The sequence below is a fragment of the Clytia hemisphaerica genome, unplaced genomic scaffold, assembly GCF_902728285.1.
Source record: "Clytia hemisphaerica strain Z4C2 unplaced genomic scaffold, Clytia hemisphaerica genome assembly, whole genome shotgun sequence".
NCBI classification, from domain to species: Eukaryota; Metazoa; Cnidaria; class Hydrozoa; order Leptothecata; family Clytiidae; genus Clytia; species Clytia hemisphaerica.
The window spans coordinates 464,377-484,992 of NW_027103829.1; the positions used below are offsets into that span (position 1 = coordinate 464,377).

Consider the following 20,616-nt stretch of genomic DNA (forward strand, 5'->3'; position numbering starts at 1 on the left):
ACTTTCCTTCCCTTTTCCTGTCTTTTCAGTCGGGTACATCCAGAAATAATCCATCTTTCATTGTCAATTTTATGCTACAGATGAACCCGACCGAAAACTTACCTGACTACGGAGCTAACACTCTTGAGCCGTAACGCAATACGAAGTGGAATTTTTTTAAATCTTCTAGCGCTTTCTTGTCCAGAGAGCGCTCGCTAAATGAAATAAGAAATGCTGTAATTAGGTTAGCGTGAAAAAGAGCTGGATCGCTTTAAAGTAGGAGCAACCAAAATTTCAAGCCGACAAGAGAAAAGAAATTCAATTTTCCAGTCGTCTAAAAGGGGAATGCAAATTAAAGTTCAATCAAAGGCTTTAAATTTCATAGACTGTGTTTTTCCATTAAATTCATTAACATAATATATTGTCAAATAGCTTTGTGCAGCAAAATCTTAAAGATGCTACAGATAAAAATATACACAAATTATTGTAGTAAAATCTAATTTAGAAAAAAAGCAAATATATAAGCGGTAAGTAAAATCGATTTGAGTAAATGAATTTTAATATTCAGGTTTTTGAAAAGGAAAAAATTTGAGGTATAGAAGGTGTAGGGGAAAAATGAAATAATGAAACACATCTAAAATTCATAATCAAAATTCTAGCTCATGTGTCGCACGTTAAAAAATTCTCAATTGTCCAGGGCCAGTGTTGCACTAAAATACAGAAAATCCTTTATAAGACTAGCCAAAGAGAAAGAAGAGTTAGAAGACAAAGTTTAGACATTTCAGGAGTTAAAACGAAAACACGCGTTCAATTCCAATTACATAAAAGAATAAAACTCTTTCAAAAAAAATATACAAAATAATAAGTCTAAAAGTTCCAGCTCTCAAAAAATGTCTCTCTGAGAATTTTTGTAGAATTCATGAAATTTACACAAAGTTTTGTCATATTTTCATCATTATTTGTTATTTAGTAAAATTCGAGCTGCGTTCATCTGATCGTGACGTAATTCTTGGGCGCGCTTAGCTAGCCCGTTCATTGGTCGTTTTGCTAAACTCGGTCCAGTCTCTGGATCGTCGAGATTAACGCGGCGCCGAGTTCCACCTTTTATCATTCGATTGATTTCGTCCAATTTCTAAACAAAATACAAAAGTTGACGGTTTAAGAATGTTTCTGAATGGTGTGTGATATAAGATTTAGCCGACTGATATATATGCAAGTACTAAATAAATGTCTGAAATCTGCTGAGTTTCACGAAACCTCAACGTAGGCAAACTACAAGTATACCCGAAATAAATTTTTTTTTGAAAATGATATAAGATTTAGCCGACTGATATATATGCAAGTACTAAATAAATGTCTGAAATCTGCTGAGTTTCACGAAACCTCAACGTAGGCAAACTACAAGTATACCCGAAATAAATTTTTTTTTGTGGTCCTAGACTAGATTACATTTCAGAATTCATATTCCATACGAGTGAAAAGTGTGTCGTCAAATCAATGTGAATGGTCAAATCTCGAAATTATGATGTAATTGAGCAAAATTGACCAATCGGAGCTCAGAAAAACAATACACCTATTTCCTATTAGTAGATTCATGCAAAAGTCACGAAAAAACGTCGAGTAAACAAACTTTTGATTGGCGGAGGCATGCAAAGATTACCTCATACTCTGGACATTTTGAAAAATGTGCTTGTATATGCAATATTTCAGCCAATCAGAGACTTTCTCGACGTTTTTCGTGACTTTTTTACATGAATCCGCTAATAGGAAATACGTGTATTGAATATCGTGCGAACTTTTGGAAAAATATTCGTGATACGGTATTTCGAATGATAATACCGGTACTAAATGATAGTACCAATAATTTCAAAAGTCTTAAAGAGACAATTTGTTTAGTTAACAAAGATTAAGGATTAACAGAAATTTATGGTGTCATGATGTTCAAACTTACCTTTGGCGAGTCAGAATCAAAACAATAAAGCATTTTACTCCTCGGTGTCATTTGAATGTCTGAATAGAAAATGAAGTAGGTGGAATAGTCATAAAAAGGACCAGAAAGTAGGCAACTTTCAAAGTTTTAGAGTCTGGATATCTGTTTTTATTCTGTGGTTTAACTTACTAGAGCATGAGAAGGGGTCTTGTCAAGAAATGCCAAGAAAGAAAACGGTGACCACATGATACTGGTTTTGATTTCTTAATTACCACAGCAAGTAGACTCATCTTACAGAGTCATTTTAAGCTATCGGTGAACATAGAGAGAATAAAAAAATACGCTGAAAGGGTTATGAGCTCTTCCTACTACTAACACGGAAATAAAACTTTCATATCTTAACAGAACAGATTTCAGACGAGAATTTCACGAAGATGAATAAGTTATCACCATACTTGGTTTAATAGGAGATATGAAGACTTGGTGTTGTTTGGAGAGCTTCTTAGGTGAAGGATTGTGTCGTCGCGTTACTGGTAAAGGTGACAATGGTGGAGCGTCCAGCTGCAAGAAAGAAAGATGTCTTTATCATGAAAAAACAACAACAAAAGCTTCATTCAAGAAACCTAAATCCAGCCATGATCCATTGAAAAAGAATCGATAATTGGCTTAAATGTGATGGGTCCGTGGTTTATATCAATGAAGGTAGAGACTATCATCTCTGTCTGGAAGTCCTTGGAATTCGAACACAGTCCATAACGGTGAAAGTCTGTGATCGAAACCTATTCGCATTTCCAATCGGAAACTAATGATCGAAGTATCGATTGTTGTCAAATGATGTAGAACGCTAAATTAGGGATACAAGAGATTGGAGCTCTAAAGCTAATTGTTCGAATTATAGGCTGATGTAAATTCGAGAAAGTATTTTATGTGGCATAAATTATTAGAAAAGCGTTAAAGAGCACGCAGGACGCAGGAATAGTTAATCAAAATTGGAGAAATGCTTACCGTGACTTTATTCGATGCGAATTTCAATGCAAATTCTTTGATTTTCTTTATGTATACCTATCAAAACAAAAATTGAACTAAAATAAAAATTCTTTATACTTGTTGTAGTCAACAAGTCAAAAATTGTCAAGGGAAGTCGATAAATGACATCAAAATATGAGTTAGCAAGTTCCTTAGAATACACCTGACAAAACAAGTCAGAAGGTCGGACAAAACTGTAAAAAATCAAACGGACTAACCAGATTATAAAACTGTATGAGATCATTATACACATCACGAGTTGTACATTCATCCTCGTTGTTGACAACTGTTTCTTTATTTTCTTCTTCTTTTTCTTCTTGTTTGATCTCTTTCATCACTACATCTCCGCCATCTTGCTCGCTCTCCTCCTGCTTTACGTTCGATTGGTCATCACCCTTCTTCTCTGCTGCTTCTTCACTTGTTTCTGTTTCCCCGTTTTTCTCCGTTTCGGTTTTTTCGGATGCAGGAGCAGCTGGATCGGTTCTTATAAAGCGTTCGATGAGTACTCTTCGATATACCTGTCGAAAAAAGATAAACAAGATTTCGTGGGAATATCTCTTTTTTAGCTAAATATTACGACCTTGATTGTACTTATTGTACTGTTGAGTATAATTGTGTAGCAAGGAGAAAACTGTAATTTACTCAAGTCCGTAGGACGAGTGATTAATCGTTGATTGTACGAATTAAATGTGGGATTCCTAGGTAGTTGTCAACTATGATTCGACCAAGATACTTAAAGGAAAGGTACAGCAGAGACAAGCTTCATAGAAATCATCTAAATCTTAAAACTTTTCTCGACCAACCAGATTCGTGTAATTATGCTAGGTTAGGTTGACAACCTTAGTTATAATAGGGCGGAAAATTCAGCAATTCAGAGCCCAAGCCATTGAAGGGTTTTAAAAAGTTTTTCGAAATAAAAGTACATATGAAAATTCGTCATAAAATAAACGGAGAAGCATACTTCACTGGACGCTTGTGGTTGTGTTCGATAACATCTCATGATTTCATGAAAGGATTTATCATCTTTGGTCACTTTGGCCATCACATACACAGCACACATCAATAGTTGATCGACGTGTCGGTCACGCATCATGTCATTGTTCTCAACAACGCTGTGCTCGAAACACGTCCAAATCCTAAAATTGAAAGCAGAATCATTTATAGCTGGAAAAGTGAAGATATAAAATTAGAACCCTAATAAACCTCAATAGAGCAAGGATCTTGATAGACTTGCAACTTGTGATAAATAATTGTTAGGTGATTTTATCACGCTATTAGACGTCCGGAAAGTGAGGCCAGTATCTTGTTAATGATATATCGTTGAGCAGCACTTCCGCAAGGACAATAAGACAGAACACAAAAGGAGTAAAATCTGCTTACTTTTTCTGTAAATCAACACCGATTTCCAATTTCTCACAAAGGTCTTTCAATCGTACATACGTCATATGATAAAGCTTGCGGAAGAAAATACCAAGTGAGCCGAATTTTTTAGCTGCTGCAGATTTACTCGGACTAGCCTGAATCCTGATGATACCAGATTTAGGCTGGGCACCAGGCTTGTTTGCGAGTGCGTAGAATCGAACAGGACTGGAACCTGGTGAGTGAAGCATGATGGGAAAGCGCACTGTTGATGGTAGAGGATTTACATTTGGTGTCACTAAACAATTAAAAACAAATATGAGAAGAGCTTGTCACCAATAGTACTATTATAAAAGGTTACTTTATATGAACGAAACAGTAGACAATTAACCAAAGAAGTAAACAATAAAAATTAATTCAACAACTCTTTTTGGGAAACAAAAATGAAGAATATTGCACTCGGCATAAAAGACATATATATTCACCGGGCTTTCCAAAAGACTAGTCGCTTGAGAATTTCTGACATTTAATCAAATGGTAAAATTTTTTCTTGTGTAAGAAAATAACTGTTACTTGTTTTAGCAGGCAGTACAACAGCGGTGGTTGTTTTATTTAAGCTTTGTGCAGGTTGTTTCGGTGATTGCGATGGTGTTTGTGGTTGGTTATTGGAGGGCGGTGCTGAGATGGTGAGGGTGCTAGAAGGCGTCTCTCCTGCTGTCTTGGCTGCTGAACCAAATAAATTCCTACGGGCGGGCGAGGGCGGAGGTATCACTCCTTTCTGCGGTATGGAAATTATGGGTGAGCCTTGTATTGCTGAAAGACAAGAACAATGATTCATAAAAACAATATTAGCTGTTTTTTAACCAATATGTTGGATATTTGATATTTTTAAAGTCAAAAAATGTCCATTGACAGAAACCTTTCGTATTGGCCCTAGAAACAAAAAGAGACCATGTTTCAAATTGAGATATTCATAGAATAAAGGAGAGTTTGCAAAAAAATAAATTCTTACCATCTTTCCCAACTCTCAAAGTGGTGGGAGACATGAAAATAAGAGGTGTCATAATTCCATTATCAGCAGACACATCCTGACATCTCGGTACACCAAGCGAGCTGATGGATGTGTAGATTGGTGATTCGGTTTTCCAACTCAAACTGTCCAATATCTGTTCTTCAATCTACAAAACAAGAAAATTTACGAGTCCTATGAGAAGCACGTAAACAAGCAGCAAACGTATTAAAATAACATTTTGAGCTGAAGTATCGTTATCTAATATCATTCAAAGCTGTTCAAAGTACCAAAGCAAAATCTTGTGTCAATATTTGTAATATTGCATTCAGAGGATTTTGCCACTCTTAAAACTGCCATGTTGGATGGCCTAGGAGTTTCACCTTCTAGAAAAAATTCTAACATTATTTGTCACGTGTCTCAACAGATGAGAGATTTTTTCTAAAGCATTAATTTTTTTGTACAAACCCTGTTTAAATGCTTGATAACATCTCTTGAAAGGTCTTCACTGCGTATAACCAGTTCAATAATCTAGAGAAAAATACGGTGAATCCACTAATTGGAAGAGTACATGGGTTTCCCATTGAGGTCTAAACATGTTAAACCTTATTTTACAGTGTAACAGGGGAGGTAGTTATGAAGTTGAGGGTCCAACTTCACTTAATATTCAGTGGAAGGAAAATTTATTAATAGAGATATTTAGGCATACAGTGACACCCGCAGGCCCCACCATGGTTGGGGCCAAGGGCCAGAAAATTTTCAGATTTTTTACCCCCTAGATTGGCTAGAAAGGCACTAAAATTTGTTAATTAAGACAACTCAGAATGTTCTTAAAATGCCTATCATACAGCGAAAATAATAATATCTATAAACACAGTTTTAATACAAGATTTCTTTCTGACGGAATTATTCTAGAAAATAAAATCACTATTTCTTGCGAAATAACCATTTCTAACTGAGGCGGAAAACTTTGACAACAATTTCTGTGAGACGGAAATCCGTCTGAGACGGAAGAACTTGGAACACTGAATTTTACTGGTCCATAAAAGGTTATTGAATTTTGGTAAATAAAATTTCGAAAACAAACCAAAAAGATATTTGAAATAGAGGATTTCAAAAGCTGCCGTTACATGTATTTTCATATCCGAAAATAGTTTTAGTTTTTAACCATTCTGTGCTAAACTTTTTGTCCATGCTAAATGAGGATATTTGCTAATTGAGTCCAACTGCCTTTTGGACACTTTTTTATAAGAATTTGACAAGAAAACGGCCGCTAATCGGAGGTCTGTCTTTTAAAGTTACCACTGGTCTTCTGTGCGCGGTCGATAAAAAAGCATTTCAAAATAGTGACAGTCAAGCAAGTTCTTTCATCCCTGAGGCGCTGATTACCTCAAAGGAACGATTGATACAAATGCACCCACCTTGAAGAAATGGTATGGTTTTAATTTGAATGCATTTAATACCCATGGGAAGATTCTGAAGAAGAAAAAAAACAAATAAAAATGATTAAAAACGTATTAAACTGAATAGAATAACAGAAATATACCATCATGTGGATAAGTAGGAATACTTTGCAAATCTAGTTTGCAGAAAAACTAGGGACAGCTTAATACTATTTTCCTGATGACAAACAAGAGAGTTGAAAAGAGGGGGAGGAGGGTTGAGTCCTAGATAATAATTCGACTTTAAAAAGGAGTTACCTATTTGAATTATTGTATGAGTAAATCACAATTTCCAGACAACATGATAGAAGACTTTTGACAAAAATGTCATTTTCAAATAAGACCTGAAAATAAAAATATGTTTTAGGAATATAAAGATGGTTATTTCAAAATTCCAAATCATCTTAAAGATTATTGTAGAAGTTCTCCTAGTTCTTGTAATTTCTACTGAATAACGTTTTGAAAGATATATATCTCTCCAGATAATCTAATATTTCTCTAGAGTTTTTATTTCTATTGAATTATCAACCAAAACGATTAAAGGGTTTAATTTAAAACCTATTTACCGATAAGTCTGCGGATGCAGATTTCTTTTTCTCGAATTCCAAAAACGTTTCCAAAATCTAGAGAAATAAGAATTCAACACGTATACAATAAGAGGTATACCAATCTCATTTTTCTTTGCAATTCAACCCAAACAGACCAATGAGAGCCTAAGATAATTGTACCCATGAAGTAGCTCAATCAAATTCAAAATTGGCGACGAAGTTCTCATCAAAGTAGGTAACACTTGAAATAGATTTCAATTTTGAATAAGGCATGTTGTAAGTCTTGACTCACCTTATAAAACAAAACTAAAGCCAGTGAAAGTCTGGTCTTTGCAAAATCATTACTCTGTGCATTTTGACTAGATTTATTGGAAGGCTGAAAAAGAAAATGAAATATGTTTACTCAGTGGTTAAGTCAATCCAATAAAAATTAATCAAAGATTTATACAATCAATATTGTGAGGTGGTGTAATCGCAAAGAAGACACTAATAACTATCACTCAAAAGAAATGTCACCTTGATGTATTCTTCAATGAAGATATTTGACAGTCTTGTTATTTCATCTGAAAGTTTCGACTCAGGATTTTCTTTGAATGACCTGTGAAAAAATAATCATAGAAAATGAGAAAGATAATTAATAATAAGTACTAGTTATCGCATGACTTCGAGTGCAATACGAGAAATATTTTACGAGTTCCGAGATTTTTTCGTAATATTTTTCCGAGCCTTTAGGCGAGGAAAAATATCGGTAAAATCTCGGAACGAGTAAAATATCGAGTATTGCACGAGAAGTCATGTGATAACTAATTTATTGTCGACTCAAAAAAATTGTCCTGATATAAATTTCTTTTTGTTTTTGTTTTAAAACTTACTTCCGCCTTGCTTCTTTCTGCGGTGTAGTTTCGAATGTTTTTATTCGAAAATCTAATTCGAACGTTAGATTCGAACATTAAAACATTCGATATGTTCCCGCCGAAAATATTCACACAAAACAAAACAGGGAAGCATTTTCGATCATTTTCGATCCAGAAGTTTTGTTTTGAAGAGTTGCAGAGATTTTTCAGAGATTGATAATTCAAAATGCAGATGTTGTACAGTATTGTTTCGATAGAGAAGAAACCCTTCATCATTGGATTAATCAGATTGATTTTATTGATAACATTCAGTCTTTTTCTATGTTTTTCTTTCGATGCATGGAAAAGAATAGCAGAGGAAAGGAGTTCCATGATGGAAATGTATGCTTGTAATAATGGTTGAAGAACAACATTTTTTCAAGAGCAAAACAATTTGGATATTTTCTTGATTATCGTCAAGCTTTAAATGTTTCGAATTTTAGAAGGAAGATGTAATGATTGTTGAGTTGTAAATTCAAGGACGTACCTCGTCGAGAACGAAAATTAGGAGAAAACTTTTATAAAAATCACTCGTCATTTGGTTTAATACAAGACACTTTCACTTCCCTTGCTATGTTATGAGAAATCTTATTGGCAAACATACAGGAATCTCAAGTTTTTTTATTGTATGCATTGATAAAAAACTGTTTGGTTATCACACGGACGAATTTTATACCAAAAGCTGAAAATATTTGGGTGGTCTCAAGTAGTTTTATAATTTTTTAGTTCATCAGATTTGATTTTAGTGTTATTTATGGAAGAACTCCAAAGTAAAAGTTAATCTGAAAATATTTTTGTTGCGTTTTTCCCTTTGACTCCCAAGTTTATCCGAAAGTCAGTTCTTTTCGGCTGTTTTGTTTTGATTTTTCTCCCGCCGCTTACCCAGTCCCCCAAAAGTCAACGCGGTCATATTTCCATACTAGAGAAATATGAAATATCGCAAATATCTCGATGCTCTCGACCAATCAAAACGCTGATATTTTTTTGGGTCGGCAATAAGCAAATGAGTTTTACTTCAACACTTATGATTTAAAGGATTTGTTTTTAAATAAGAGTGATATTGTTTGCTTACTCGTCAATTTTAATTCACAAGCTCTTTCACATTGAATTGACACGGATGTGGAACAAGATTGGTCAGAAAGAGGAAAAGAAAATCAATCTTTTGCTTAAATCAGCATAATATAACAATAGCAAGACACTGTTCTGATATTAAATATGCGTCTGACATGAAATGGGAACACTTATGTAAAAACAAAACCTCTAATCCATTCCATATAAGCATCACTTGTGAGATTGACAAAAAATTTCCTATTATCAAAAGAAAAGATTGATGCCATCAAAAAAGAGCATGAAATTCTGAACAAAAAGTATACTACTACGAGCCCTATACTGTCAAACTGTCTTTCTATGCACGTTTGAGTATGAGACATGTTGCAGTATACTTTTTTGCTCAGAATTTCATGCTCTATCCAATGGCATGAATCTTTTTTTCCATCGAAATAGACTATAAAATACCGCTTATATTTCACCCATTTTAACGACTTTTCCTGTAACATCACTCTTTTGGTCAGTTTGGCGCCAGGACTAATTCAAAGGCCCCCCACTAAAAAGAGTCCCCTACCATAAGTACAACAAATATATAAGCAGTCTTACTTTAAAATGTTACGGAGGTTATCTGTCGGTGCTGGCTTTAATCCTTTTACTATTTCTTGAATTCTTGCTATTGAATTTATTATGGATTGTGGCTCTGTTTTGCTAGTAATATAAAAGTAATAAAGTATTACGTAAAATCTGTTCAAAATATTGATAATGAAAATGACCTATCACTATATGAGAATGAATGGAAGGAGGTCTAACCTTTGCATTTCTTTAGCGTTGAGCCATTGTCTTCCAGTCAGAGGCGTTTGCGGTGGGAAACCTTTCACCTAGAAGAATAATATAATGTTTTGAATTCAAATCCATGGTTACTTTCAATGACATTGAATGAAACAGGGAGTTATGGTTGAATAGTAACAAGACTGCCTCCTACAAAAGTTTAAAACTTTTGTAATAAAATGTCTCAAAGTTAAGTCACAGAAAGTTAAAATGATGTGGAAAGTAAGTCAACAACTTGAGCGACAATTAGTCTTCCTTTAAAAAATTAACATTAGATTAATGAATGCAAACTCACTGTGTTGAAATATTCTTGAAGGTTCCTTTTGACCATAGATCTAAAAACAAATAAGAATTATGAAATAGATTGCTGATATCACTATGGGCATAATACGTTTGCTAAATTTATGGAAAATCGTCACAAGATGAGAAATGCAGTTCTTCATACTGACGTTGTTGAAGGATCTTCTTTCTTTCTTTTCTTTTTTAGAAAACAAAGATATTATATTAGTATATAAAGTTAAAGATTTAAACCTTTCTTTTTCATCAACTTCCGTGAAAGCAGTGACACGTTTTGTTGGTGTACCAATATGTGATTCTGAATCTTCTTTCACAAAAATCCGTTCATCAAAATCTCCAACTTGAGTTATATGTTCTTCATAAGAGTCATTTAAATATTTTCTGAGAAAAAATGATACAATTTAGTGACAAGACAGACCGACAGTATTTTTCCTCAAAAGGGCTGTTTTTACCACAATTTTGGGGCAGCTTCAGATAACCAGGCGCTTAAAAAGCATATAAAATGACCTGCCAGATTATAAAATTATTACAAGGGTATGAAAGGTTTTTGAGGAGCCAAAGAGAAAAACACAGCTCATCTACAATACTTTTGTTTTATAGCGGATGTTTAAAAAAAAGTGCTCAAGTTTGAATCAATATTGTGAGAAATCTAAAAATGTTATAAATCTAAGCTTTGCACCAACTTAAATTTGGGGCGATCATACTTTAGATTTACTTCATGCATTCAAAAGTTATAAAGAGATTTCGAAAAAAATCTCTTTCGAAAAAGCATAATTTTTGAGAAAAAAGTGTGGATCAATTTTTTTAGTTTTTCTCATTTTGTACAAGAGGTCACTTCACAGTTGTAACTGTTGTAATAAAGATTTTTCGATTTTAACAATTTTTTTTTTCATTCTTTAGGTAATTAAAACATTCGAAAGGCCCTCGAAACTGTAGGTGTTAAAAAGAGATGTTTTTCGAATCTTCTTTATAACTTTTGAATGAGTGAAGCAAATATTAAGTATGATAGCACAAAATTTAACTTAGTCTTTCTTCTTTCGAATGGCAAAAAGTTTGTATTTATAACACTTTTAGTGTTCTCACAATCTTTTTTGAAACACCCGATATTATGTTGATGCTTACAAAAAAAAGCAATTTCTATTATAAACTTACAAGTTATATTCTAAGTTTGCAACATCCAATAGTCCTGCATTATGTCCACTGACACCCTTCAAACTCTAAGATTAAACAAAAGTTAGTTGCTCATAGCATATTATCAAAGTAAAAGAATAAGTGAGAGCCTTAACTCTTTTATTAAATTTTCAAATTTTCATATTTATATTTCAGAAATTACCTCATTCCCTATCAGTTCTTCTATCAAGGAACCAAGGTATTGTCTTCGAATAATTTTAGTTTCAATAGCCAAACCTTCAAAGAGCTGACATAGAACATCAATAATAGAAATTGAAGGAATATCTGTGACGGTTAAATCCTCTTTGTCTGGTAGGCCTGAAAGAAAAATTAACAAAATTTCTATAAGAATCAGGCCATATTTTAGAAATAGTCCAGGGAAAGTGTGCATCAATTGTGCGTTTTTGACTAGAAAGCATGAAATTTGGTACAGTGGTACCTTAGGGGGTAAGAAACATTTTAAGCCTCTGACCCACTTCCGGAACACCTGTTTGTGTATTTTACAGACCAGAATGCCTCCCAGGCAAGAAAAAACATTTTTATCTTCAAAGCATGTCATATGATATATCATTGGAAAGGTTTTCTCACACTGATTCTAAAAAACATCACAACATATATCTGAAAATGGACTGGGTCCGAGTTATGAGCTACGGAAGTAATTTACAGACCAGTCTACATGCCCGAAAAAAATTTTCATTTCTGTTCCAAAGCATGTCATATCATATATCGTTGGAAAGGTTTTTTCACACTGATTCTAAAAATCATCATGATATGTATCTCAAAATGGACTAGGTCCGAGTTATGGCCAGGAGCCATTCTGGTCTGTAAATTACTTTTGTAGCCCATAACTCGGACCCAGTCCATTTGCAGATATATGTTGTGATGTTTTTTAGAATCAGTGTGAGAAAACCTTTCCAACGTTATATCATATGACATGTTTTGAAGACGAAAAATATTTTTTGTATGCCCGGGAGCCGTTCTGGTCTGTAAATTACTCCTATGGCTTATTTCACGGACCCAGTCCATTTTGAGATGCATATCATGATGATTTTTAGAATCAGTATGAAAAAACCTTTCCAACGGTATATGATATGAGGTCCTGTTAAGGCGTCCTGTTACTTTTTCCAGTGTTTTTCCACTAAAAAGGCTGTTTTTATCAACATTTTAATAATTTCAAGAGAGGCAGCGTCTGATAACCAAACGCTTAGAGGGCATGAAAAATGGCCTGAGAATACTCAAGTTAAACTACTTTTTATCATTTTAAGATTTTCAGAGTTGCAACACTTCACCTTTATAGACATATAGACAAAATTTTCAAAACTAGACGAAAAGTTTACAAATTTCCTTTTTTTTAAGTTTTATAATTGGGTTGGGTCCCTTAGTGGGTCATCTCAACTTAAGGAACTACAGAGTGAAAGTTTCACCACCTTCTCTGACTTTTTTCTTCCAGTAATTAATTGAACTTTCACCCAACACCGAGTAAGACACTTCAAATTTGATTCAAAAGGTGAAAGCAATATAATGACAATCTCATTAATGAAAGAATATTCACATACTCATTGTTATTTAGTTCCTTCTTTCGATCCCAGCTAGCAAAATAATTCCTGTTAACAAAGGCTTTGTCTACTATGCATGGCTTGTCTAGAGATAAAAGCCCTCATTCACTTAATGGCTAGTCAAGAGCTAAAAAGCCTCTACTCTCCGGATAGGTTTGAATTTCAAAATCACACAAACAACAGATTTTTAGATTAATTTTAGAACACTTACCAGAGAAGTCAGAATTTATACAATTCTTGATCTGTTTCAACAGTACAACGTTTGTGAATACAAGGTCAATACAGCATAATAACAAATGGTATGAATTGACAAGATCATCAGTAATATCAGGGTATCTCACTGAAACGAGGAAATAAATACATTTTATGAAAGCTGAATAATCATCAGACTCGGTAACCCTAGATAGAGCTAAAGTCCTTGGCTGAAGCAAAATAATGCAGTATCTTAAATGATAAGTAGACCACAACTTGGTGCTGACAATTTTAACTTATTGAAACCATTCTGTCACCTTCTTATTTCCCCATGTCAGTCATTAGTTTTGATTGAATAACATGGCGTCCGTCCTCCAGCTTTTTGGTCCCCCCTAATATGAGCTAAAATCCCCCATCTGGCCTTCCCCCCCCACCTGTCTTTAAAATTTGTGCCCCCCCCCCCCCAATTGGGAAATCCCCCTAGCCGTATTGTATAAGGGTTGCAAAGTGATGATCCAGACTCGCCTCAATTCGCAAGCTACTATAGCAAAAAAAAAAGACTCTCAAAATCCCTAGAAAGACAGGCTCATAAGCCTGAATGCCCAAGCACAGCAGGAGGGTCTGTATTTATCCTATTACTCCCCCCACGAGGTAGAGGACTGAATATACCCCCTATTCGCCTCCCCCCCATCAAGCTTGAAATTTTCACTCCCTGCTGGCACCAAAATCTGATTCCCCCCTGGCACCAAAATCTGATTCCCCCCCCCCATCTTCCTGGGGGGGGGGGATGATCCCATGAATAAATTGTAGACACTAAACTGTGGTTAACTAATTGTCTACTCAGCAAAGATGACACATTAATGCTTCATATGCCATGGCTGGAGAAGAACAAAGTAGCTCTTTCTGAAGTTTTAATATAACATATTTGTTCTAAGTACTAGTCTTACTTTGTGGATGGCTAGATTAATGAAATATAGACCAGTAAAAATGCAAAAACGACACATTAAAAAATGATTTTCTTCTACCCAAACAGAAAAACTGAAGAATAGATAACCTTTTGTTCTGACATACAATGTCCAACAGAATACAAAGATATCTTTGCTGCTGACAGTATGTTTCCTAAAAATGAAAAATATGTTAAACTATCATCAGCTATATAAATTATTATTAATTTGATTATGTAAAACAATCCTTCTTTTAAATGAATTTTAAATCGGAAAACACTATTCTGAGAGCTACTATTCTGATAATCAGAACATATAAGTTAAAAAAGAAAATTATATCAAAATAAATAGAGACTCACTTTCTTCCACGTTTGATAGTTTCAACATGATCTAATTGAAAGACTTGCTTGAAGATTCCAGAATATTTTTCAAATACTATTGAAGAAACTGAAAAATTTCGTTCAAGTTGTTCAATCTTTTCATTCAATTTTGGTCCATATCTACCCATATCTAACCATTTTCGAGCCTTTTGGAAGAAGTGAAGTAAGCTAAAAATAAAAATAAACAATTTTTACAATCCAATGTTTAAAAGAAACTGTATTATAATGCATTTTTCATCAAAATCTTTATTTATAGTAGGCAATATAAATAGAACATCTATTTCTTATTCTAAGGGCCTAACTGACCAAACTTTTTCTTAAAAGGAAAGCTAATCATATTAAATCTAAATGTTAAGAGTTAGACTTTTAAATCTTAAGAGATTTGTTTGAAATGTTCAAATCTTTCAAGAATCCAAATCATACAATGGAAAATTACATAATAAAGTTCATTCACTAAAGAAAATGAAAAGCTTCAAAATATTATAACAACATTTTTTTAAAGTTTTGACCTCATTTTATTATAACTACCAAACCATAGCTTGTAAAACAATATAAAAGATAAACTGAAAAATTTCCCCATCATTATCTTGATCAGAAAATAGACGATGAAAGTTTTGATGTTAAAATGCTATTGTAACCAAGCTCGCCCTACAATTAAAAAAGTTACGATGTATGCAGGCTCATAACCTCAAATATCGTGCATTTTTAATAAGCTCTTTTATCCATAGGTGAAATCTTATTGGCTCATTTAAGTGTTAGAAATTAGAAGAGACAAGATCCATTGCTTCTGACATTGGTGTAAGAAAATATTTGGACTAAAAAAGCCCTGTAAATTTGGCAATCCATCATCATCACCTTCAAATGATAAGATTTTTCGATCAATATTTTCTTAATGGTGAATATTGTTTGATACTTTCCTCCAAAATTCTCCAGCGACTTTATGTCTACAAATTGAGTCTGAAATTGTGTGTGCTTATAAAGAACTTTTCATTTCCTGACTTGAGAAAATATCTTTGCAGAAAAAAAATTAACGGATAACGAAACTGAACATAACTTGTTTCGTGGACAAAGTTTTATTTAATTTTTGTATATTAGAAGGTTAGAAATCTTCAATACTGATAGAATATTCAGAGCAAACTTGAGTTCTACTAAAAAGTCGTATTTCATTGGACGAGCTTAGAATTTCTTTTGATACATTTTATGAAAAATTAAAAAGACTTTAATGACCAATTACCAACAAATTCAACTACTGTTTTTCTTTATACCTCCATGTTTAAATGAACACTTTTATACCAATAATTTTTACGATTTTGATTGCCGTAATTACTCTCTACTTTTTAACATTAGATGCAGATTTGTGAATTTCAATTTTATTTCTCCTGAAGGATGTGTTAGATGTACACAAAATATAGAATTTTTAACATCAAAACTTTCGTCATCTATTTTCTGATCAAGATAATGATGGTGAAATTTTTCAGTTTATCTTTTATATTGTTTTACTTCAAATTGTCAGCTGATCATAGTTTCATAGTTTGTAACAATCAATCAAATTTTGAACTTACCTCATTTGTACAGAAAACAATAACTTTGAAAGTGGAATGTTTTTGGCATGGTTTTGCCCACTTTTAAGAGAGGATTTCAAAATCGATATATAGAGCGAGCATATCAACCAATGCATCTGGTTTCCCTAAGAAATAAAAGAGCAATCTGTCAGCCAGTTTTGAAAAGTCTACAAGAAAAGCTGATAAAAATGGACACTTTAAAGACAAGACAACAAATCTGATTGATCCAACATTATCTGATCCATCCTAAAGTTTTCAATATTTCTATCTATTAGAGATTCTGAGTTTTGATTCTTAATTTTGGATTCTGTTTAAGGCAAACAAGGTTACCTCAAGAGTGACGTTTCCATTGATACGTCTAAATTCATCCCAAGCTTGTTCTGTGATGAAAGACTCAATATTTAGATTGCTACATATTTCTGTAAATTTGTGTTGTATCTCCAAAATGTTATCATGCGCATCCTTGTGATCATCCATCATAGCACTGTTTGTCATTTTCAATTCAGTACAGTATATAGTTTACGTTTCTGTGAAAAATCAAAATACTGTAAGTAGAAATTGGACTCTTTTTGGACTTTTGGACAAGAAAGCCAAGGTTCAAAGTTCTTAGTATAGTTTTTGAAGACGTATACTAAGAATTTTAGCTGCAAATAAACGTGGTAAAAGCTTCTCTTTGCTGAATACTTTTTCAATTTCCAGGGCAATAAAACTGTGTTGTTATCAAAGGCAAAAATCTGGATATCCAGATCAAATACTTATTTCACTATCAATTTATTTATAATCATGTCTCCCTGTATGTATGCGAGTACATCTAATTGGTCCATGCGCCTAGTCACTGATTTGAAATATATGGTGGAATTTTTTTATATTTTCTATACCCCAGTGCTGTTCCTGCAAGAAATGAATATAAACACACAAGCCCATTTAAAATCAAAATGGTCGATGGCTAGACAGTCAGTAAAACTGAAGTCCCACAACAATACATATCAAAAATTATGATCAAAGATTTATTGTAAGCAAAAGAATGCACTGCGAAACTTCTGAAGGGATTTATGAAGAAATAAACCAGCACTAATGAAAAGTGAGATTCTTTCAACAAGGGTTCACTCAAAACTGTCATTCAATCTCTTTTTCTATTTCCATTTGGGAACAACTCCAGAAATCATCCAACTTCTATTGATGTTAAACCAAATGTTTCATTTTTCTATGAACTTTGAACCTTTCTTACCTTTTTCTATGTATGCTAAAGCTTTCTGGCTTTGCTAAAAGAGAGCCCTTGATCTTAGCTTCCTTTCCTTTCACTTTCTGTGAACAGGGGCTAGACTGCAAATTGATAAGTTGCCAAATGAAATTTAGTATGTTTATCAGGAAAAAGATAAGAAATTTGAAAATCACATTTCTTTCATTTTCATGTAGTTTTTTTCACTTTCTTGCTTCTATATGGGAATGTCCCTTGAACTCTCTGGCAATATCGTAAAGCAAGAAGTGCTTTGCATACTCTGCGCTTGAGAAAATGATTGATAGATTAGAAATCGTTCACCCGTGAGGGAGTTTGCCAGTGTCCTGTGTGGGTGGCTTTTTTCAACTCAGCTCAATAACCAAACCACACACCTTTTTTTCTCCTTCAAAATGGCCCACATCAAATGGAGAGAGCGAGCGAGAGAGCGCTTGCTGCCTAAACACCCAGCGCCTAATCACGTCACCCGCGTCACCCATGCGGGTGACGTCATGTGCTCCATCGTGACGCCACAAATTTCTTCTTCTTCATTTTTTTTGCTATCAATTGCAATTGAAGATAAGGTAAATTCTTTGATCTTTGACTATTTTTTTTACAAAAAATCTTAAGCTCAAAATTGCAGAAAGCTGGCAGATCATTTCAATGGAAGTATTGTTGGATCGTTTCCTGTTATTTTCTAGTTTAGGAGTGTTTTAAAACATTTAGGAAAATAGCAGAACGTTTGCGAACGTTCATGTACATTCCAAATCGTTCCCGAACGTTCTTATTGAGTAATCTTAAATATTAATTTCTGGACGTGTAGTAGGATCAATCTAAAACTTTCTCAAGTAATCTGGAACATTTCTGAGCATTCTGAAACGTTCCTGAACATTCTGGAACGATCTAGAACGTTCTGGAACAATCTAAAACGTTCTGGAACGTTCCAGGAACGCTATGGAACGTTTGAGAATGCTTGAGAATGTTCCATTCAATTTGTACTTCAAATCGCTTGTGATGACACAAATGTTCTGGTTTTCATGTTACTAGATATCATTTTAAAGCTTTAGTTTAGAGCTACTAGCATGTCCAATCTCATGCCGGTTATCCCGAAAAAAATAGTGGAAAGTTTCCAGAAAAGGGACAAGAATCTTTGTGGGGACAGACACTCTTGTCTTGACACAAAACGTTGGTATATTTGGCTGGCTCTGAGGCCCATTTTTGCAATACCTGTTAGAAATTTCATTCTTCTCTGGTGGGGCACAACCCCAAACTACAGTTATTCAAAAAACAAGTTTTGCTGACATCATAAAGTTTTTCCTTAGTATCTTTTTAATTATTTGTCTACAAAAAATAAATACGTTACAGGATCCTCCTCGCAAAATTTATGGTGGCCGGATTGCTGTGATGAAGATTGCATTGAAAATATGCAAAAACTATGCACTTCAAAAAACCATAATATTAGACATAAACTCCAATATAAGCTGAAAAATCACCAGCGAAGGTAAAAAATTAATCCTTATACGGCTGACGGTAAATTATTCTCCTGGAAATAGAACCACCAAATGATGATCAAATCACTGATTCCCCTGATTTACAGCGGCTTTTACTGACGTGTTGGCCTTGACCTTGTATATCAAGACGGGGGTTTTAATATTTTCTTACACGGGTAAGAATGTGTGACGTCATACTTACTGCTTTCAGTTTGCGCGTTTTGAAAGTTTGATGTGTGTACTCCGTTTTCGTGGAATTTTTTAATGACATGAAAACAGAATACAGGCTTTATCATTTGAAAACTCTAGGCGTGTGGTTAATCACACTCCTAAAACCTTAATTTTTGTTATTTAGACGTGTGATAAGGAGTGCTATGTACAACTTTTAGTAGTGGAATCTAAATTTATGGGGTGTGATTGATAGCACTCCTTAGGGATTTTAGATGTGTGCGGAGGTGTGCGCGTGCTATCGCACGCCTTAAATGATGCAGCCTGAGAATATGCTATGTCTTTAAGAACAAATTTCTAAAAGGCTTTTGTCAGTAAAGACTTAACTCTTCATATAAAAATTACTGGAAACGCATATGCTGCACGCAAACACGTAAGCTAAAGTCCCGCAAAAGCGCGGACAAAAAACAGTTTTTTGAAGTTTGCGAAAAAACGCCACATAGAAGATCTTTCAAATTCATTATGTGAATAGAGCAGTTAAAAGTACAACTTTTCTTTTTTTCCTTTTTTGGGCAAAAGCTTTAGGAATGAAAATAAAAGGATAATGATAATTGAATACTATCCACTGATGATCCGCGGCACTATCGTAAAGCTAGAATCCCTTTGCCTACTCTTCGCTTGAGAAAATGATTGACAGATTAAATTTTCACCCGGCTCAATCCTCAAACCACGCACAAAATGGTAGGCTAAGCTGTGACAGATCATTTTGATGGAAGTTGTTGGAATGTTTAGAAGGCTCTTAACAGAAAATCCTTTGTTTTATTGTCAATAATGACTGTGCCGTTATTAATTTTATATTGATGTTTGTAAGTGTACTTTATAGTTTTGATTCCCATTGAAGAGTGATTTTCTGGTTTTCATGTTATTAGATGCTGTTTTAGAGCTTTAGAGCTAGCCTGTTTGTTGTTCTGTAAATATTTCTTTTTGGATTAAGAAATTCCATCTTTTATTGTTCTAATAATTATAATATTTCTTTATAAAATGCTTTGCTTTTTAATCTTTGTGTAAACTTGATTATGTTTTGCATATTTTTCAACTAAATCAACCACGACATTTCGTTCCTGTATTTTTGCATACAATTCAAGATGGTGGATGGAAAGGCGAAAAGGTCTATTGAATTTGCTTGTCATATTATCTATATTCAATAGCATCACTGCTCGAAATATCGAAACTACCATGGGTCGACTGATTTTTTTAAAATATGTGCGTGCACAGTTAGTTTTCACATGATCATTAGCACAGCAAACACTTTAGTAATTACCGTGATGTGAGATTGGGTAACTTGCATCAGTCAGTGTACACCTAACTCTTCACACAAAAATTACGGGAAACGCATGTTTGGACTTTGTACCCTATGCTGCACTCAAGCACTTAAGCTAAAGTCCCGCAAAGGCAGGACAAAAATCAGTTTTTTGAAGTTTGCAAAAAAACGCCACATAGAAGATCTTTTAAATTCAGTATGTGAATAGAGCAGTAAAAAAATACAACTTTTCTATTTTTCCTTTTTTTTGCAAAAGTTC

The 20,616-nt window shown here is 34.0% G+C and overlaps 1 protein-coding gene across 1 annotated transcript; it reads right to left on the minus strand.

The window, feature by feature from the left end:
- Positions 1-350: 350 nt before the first annotated feature.
- Positions 351-16,691, minus strand: LOC136806791 (retinoblastoma-like protein 1). The gene is made up of 26 exons (XM_067063369.1): positions 16,493-16,691; positions 16,163-16,287; positions 14,580-14,768; positions 14,331-14,395; positions 13,296-13,424; positions 11,692-11,846; positions 11,511-11,575; positions 10,593-10,739; positions 10,357-10,396; positions 10,044-10,111; positions 9,840-9,941; positions 7,810-7,891; positions 7,586-7,669; positions 7,312-7,368; positions 7,004-7,089; positions 6,725-6,779; positions 5,772-5,834; positions 5,307-5,472; positions 4,868-5,107; positions 4,316-4,592; positions 3,897-4,071; positions 3,154-3,453; positions 2,915-2,971; positions 2,365-2,470; positions 1,931-1,989; positions 351-1,111 (listed from the first exon to the last, which is right to left on the minus strand). Exons 1-26 carry the CDS (start codon positions 16,655-16,657, stop codon positions 935-937), a joined length of 3,234 nt encoding a protein of 1,077 aa, XP_066919470.1. The 5' UTR covers positions 16,658-16,691; the 3' UTR covers positions 351-934.
- Positions 16,692-20,616: the final 3,925 nt, after the last annotated feature.

Coding starts and splice junctions, on each gene's coding strand:
- LOC136806791 (XM_067063369.1), bottom strand. CDS start 16,657: ATGACAAACAGTGCTATGATGGATGATCACAAGGATGCGCATGATAAC. Junction 9,942..10,043: donor AACGCTAAAGAAATGCAAAG/GTTAGACCTCCT, acceptor TTATATTACTAG/CAAAACAGAGCCACAATCCA. Junction 7,670..7,809: donor TCATTGAAGAATACATCAAG/GTGACATTTCTT, acceptor TTTCTTTTTCAG/CCTTCCAATAAATCTAGTCA.